Consider the following 4,665-nt stretch of genomic DNA (forward strand, 5'->3'; position numbering starts at 1 on the left):
AGGGGTTAATATTGCAGGAATATTGGTGAAAATTTACCCGAGTAAATTTTTATATTTCCAGTGCAATATATACATTCTACGAAGGATACGTGTATTTGTCACCACTGTTCATGCATTAACTATCTTATTTAATAACAAAGATATAAAAAAAATGTTTTAAACATATTCTTGTCTTTGATGACATCCTTGATTGGTAGTTTTATTTGCATCAATGCAAAATGATACTCGATTCCACGCTTACTTTTCTTTAATTCTGTATGAAATATTTTGTTGCTTTACAACAAAACTGAGAATAAACCAATGATTGCAGACAACACATAACTTAAGAGTTGACTAATAGAATAAACAAATACGTTTACAGGAAACGATCATTTTTATTACAACTATTCTTAAGGAATAAATGGTCCTCTGGGACTCTATGGCGCTTGCAGCCACCAACAATAGGTTCTCCTACATTCACAACACTGAGGAAGGCGGACGTAGTAAGGATACCAGTATTTTGGTTTAAGATGTGGACAAAACATGTATAGTTTCAGTGACAAGAAGTTGGCAGGATAACAGAAAGATGGGGACCACAGCATAGAACATGGCAAATTGCTGCAGCGTTGTTTGCTGAAAAATAGATGAATATAATATGGTTAATTTGGAGATATACCGGGAAACTGATATGACTGTCCCTTCTTTTTCTCTTTTTACTAGCATAAAGACTATGATGTTTAAAATGACAATTAAAAAAGATCTGTATCATATGTTTCATAAGAATCCGTATTAGGAATTGCGAGACGTTACTAAATTATATATGTACATACAAATATCAACATACATGGCATCACGTGCTTGCAAAGACAACGTCACAACAATGCATAGAAAAAGTCAGATTGAACTCGTAATTTTATTTTTGTAGTACAAAACTGCAATTTTGTATAAGGATCGAATGCTTCTTTATTATTTTTGACAGATTTTCATTGTGCACGTGTTTGGCAGCCGATCTTGAAATATAACAATATCATTCCTATCGCATCAGTAAATTGTAATAAATTCGCATGGAAACACAACACTATAAAACGGAAGTGCGTGTCATGTCAATAAAATTACGAACAGCAAAATTAGATTAACATTAACAAAATAAATAACTTACTGTCCACAGTTTACATAGGTTATTTGGCTTTTCACATAATACCAATGAAAATAACAATACCCCTTCTTTATCCATATTTTTGGAGGCACTTTTAATATTGAATATTTCTTGTAACACAATGGACTTCCAAGTTCAACTCTATATTAAAAAAGAAATAAGTATTTTAGTGAAATTTTTACCTGCTGATACACAGACACTAGTTGAAGTATTTATTTATCTGTACATAGTTCAACTTAGACAGTCACTATAATTAAAAATCGGACGGAACAATCTATACATTTTCGTGAATACTTTACTTGTGATTTTGGTGAAATTTGCACACAAAACTAAATAAAATTTCTGGGTTATTTTCATCCGTTAAGTTCGTTGTTCACCTTTTCCCACTAAATCACCGATAAATACACACACTAGTAACTATCAATCCATGTATGTATGATGTAGACATTATACGTACTTTAAGTAGTGTTGAATTGTTTCCTTAGAACTCTCATAATGTATTTCTAAACATATCTTAATAATATGAGCACCAGACGACGTGATGTGCACGCCAATGAGACGACATCTAAACAGATGATTTGAAATCAAAACATACACAAGAAAACAACGTTATACAAATTATTATATATGGAATATTTTAAAACATACTATCAAGGGCGCCATATTACTGATTTACAAATTTCCGATGTATTTGATTTTATTTATTATAAGTTTTAAATTGAATTGAATTGAAATTGAAAAATACAAACGTTGGTAAGCTTATATACGAACTTGAATTAAATTCTCTCTACCAAGCCATTATTTGTATTTGTTTACAACATTTAATATATATTCAGCTTCTCGAGCTTCGCCTCCTGCCGATTTTTGCCATGTACATGCAGTACTTGGATATAATTTAGTTTTCAAATTCACTTACGGAGAAACAGGAGGTTTTGTCAGGTGAGCAATCGCTAGTTTCGCAGCCTCGACTTCAGCCTTTATCTCTGGGTCTTTGTCTAATGTTGCTTGCATTTTTTCAACCCTGGAATAATTAACGAAGTAAAGTGTTATTTATACATCACATGCGTATTGTTGTTTAGTGAAAAAAATGCATTCTGTAAATATTGTATACTGAATATCATAAAACCACACCAATCAAACGAGCAAAATTACTACAACGAATTTGTCTTTTCATCTTTTAATGCCCAACTATTTTCGATAGTTGTTTTCTGTATTTATTATCCAGCTGCTTTTATTTGTCATTTGCAATTCAGATAATTTAATTTGAAAATCCTCCTTCTCCCTTCAAAATATGAACTGATGTGAAATACTTACGGACAATGGTCATCCTCGCCAGTCATGACACCAGCAAACGGCTCTCTAAAACAATCTCCATCATTTGGGTCACACTGGTCATCTTGTGCATAGCAAGATGAAGCCGCTAACACTAAAAGCTAGTAAAGAAAATAAAAGATTTTCACATTTTGTAAAAAAAAAACTTTAAAAAAAAACAAAGAGTATTCATTAAAAATTGTCTAACAACAGCTTAAATAAAAGGTTCAGCAAAACAAACAAAAATCTAAAACAAAGCAGTCAACATTAATAAAACACAAAAACAAATATTCTCTTTAAAAGACGCTAAAATATGCGTTGCTTGTTGTACGATTTTAAAGTGATCCTTAAAATGCTTTTTATTGTAAAAAATGTTCTTGTTTAATCTTGAAATGTTCACTGAAATGCCACGTGTTGTTTTTGTTTTGGGGGTATTTTTTTTGTGTTTTTTTTTGTCGGGGAAGTAGGGTGGTATGTTGTATTGTCAATTAGTATATTGGGGTTCCGTAATTCCTGTTACCCTTTTTCATTGCACAAGACTCTTAAAATCGAAACAAAAAACCTGCAAGTTGTCAAAGTTTTCTAGCTATATAAAGATCGCAATAAATAACAAAGCACATTATTTCTTAATTTTCAAAAGCCAAAAACAGTATCTTTGCGATGTTTCTTTATTTGTTTTGGAATACAAACATAGAAATCATATGTAACTTGAAAAATATTGCTTACCAGAATATAATGCATAGTTGTTAACTTTAAGTCATCAGAATCTAGCAACTTCTAGTTATGTTGTTAGAACGCTCCACCACGTATGGAGGAGGCGTATACTTTAAAATAAGTCTTATTTGATATTCACTCCTCTTATGTTCGGATATACTCGTGCTTTTACGTCATGTACATGGCTTTACAATCTCATTAGAGCAAAATTTCACAAACTAATTTCGACACGTTTAGACACGCCTACTTGGTGTACTTTTCTTTTTACATATTTCATATATACAAAGCTGTGAAAGATGTGTCTATTAATATCTTAATTGTTATAGGGGAACATATTGTGATGTCGCAGATTGTTAATTTCTTACAATCATTAAGTTTTTTAGAATTTTTCTGTTAATGTCAGCTAGTACAATTAGAAATAATTTATAACATAATATAGTTTTACCATCCTCAAGATATTTTTGCTATATTTTTCCTGTTTAAAAAGGGGGAGGGATTGCAGATTCAACGGAAAAGTTCTTTAATTTTCTATTGTACTTACTTTCAACGTAAACTAAAAGACTGTTGATGTTTTTCAAACTTGCTCCCCTTACTTCGGAGTCACCCCTTGAATACCTCTCTCTATTTATATTCTTGTCAAACGAGCATATCTGTAAGCCTTAGTATTTTCTGTAATTTGGAGCTAGTCATCAATTAATATTTTTGTTTCTATATGAACCATAAGTTCATTTTCATCCTGTCTTACGCAAAGGTTACTCATGCTCAGCTCTTATCAGACCAGATCTTGCATTCCCGCCCCTACGGGAAATCAAATAATCGCACCTTAAATTTACACTGATACATTAATGTATCAATTTTAAACACAGTGATTTGGTTTGGAGGCAAATTACATCGAAAGTGGAAATTATAAACAAAAATAAGGCCATTATAAATTAATGATTCTCTTTAACGAAGGGACGTTATGTTTTCATCCTTTATTTTGTAACTAGTTTCGAAGGAAATTTATAGCGAAATAACGAAAATAGTATGTCTCTTTGATTTTTAAAAGCATGGAGGCCAATGACACTAGACATTTAAATATATATATATATATATTGAACAAATAACAGAAATACGATAAAAAAAAACAAAAAAAAAAAACCAAACAAACAAACAAAAGCGCATGCAAGCGTTTTGAAATCATAAATCAATTAAATCCATTTCGTGGTAAATAGAAACAATCTGTACTTTTCAAGGTCGACATCAAGTTACATAAAAGGAAGATGTTTTTAAAAGTATAATAGTAAAGTGACGAAAAAAAATCCGCAAGAATAATAAACAAAAAAAAGATATAACTTGTTAAATTTGCAGATAATAAAAATTTAATACGGGGAAAAACAAGTTGACTTTTTAAATGAATCACAATTTATTTTCGGATAAATTATTCAACTTTTCCAAACATTAGAAAATCGCCTTTTGCATTAACTATATTCAAATGTTGTTATTGAAGAGGAATCTGCTATGTT

At 30.8% G+C, this 4,665-nt stretch overlaps 1 protein-coding gene across 1 annotated transcript; it reads right to left on the reverse strand.

Annotated features, from left to right (window-relative positions):
* Positions 1 to 354: 354 nt before the first annotated feature.
* On the reverse strand, positions 355 to 3,331 carry LOC139523165 (uncharacterized). Its single transcript, XM_071316970.1, has 5 exons — positions 3,173 to 3,331; positions 2,450 to 2,568; positions 2,052 to 2,156; positions 1,139 to 1,276; positions 355 to 612 (listed from the first exon to the last, which is right to left on the reverse strand). Exons 1-5 carry the CDS (start codon positions 3,185 to 3,187, stop codon positions 417 to 419), a joined length of 573 nt encoding a protein of 190 aa, XP_071173071.1. The 5' UTR covers positions 3,188 to 3,331; the 3' UTR covers positions 355 to 416.
* Positions 3,332 to 4,665: the final 1,334 nt, after the last annotated feature.

The sequence above is a fragment of the Mytilus edulis genome, chromosome 5, assembly GCF_963676685.1.
Source record: "Mytilus edulis chromosome 5, xbMytEdul2.2, whole genome shotgun sequence".
Lineage (NCBI taxonomy): Eukaryota > Metazoa > Mollusca > Bivalvia > Mytilida > Mytilidae > Mytilus > Mytilus edulis.

What these genes read in the sequence shown, in the direction of transcription:
- LOC139523165 (XM_071316970.1), bottom strand. An exon ending in GGCGAGGATGACCATTGTCC is followed by an intron (nt 2,157 to 2,449) that starts GTAAGTATTTCA and finishes TAATTATTCCAG; the next exon opens with GGTTGAAAAAATGCAAGCAA. An exon ending in ACAAAACCTCCTGTTTCTCC is followed by an intron (nt 1,277 to 2,051) that starts GTAAGTGAATTT and finishes TTTTTAATATAG; the next exon opens with AGTTGAACTTGGAAGTCCAT.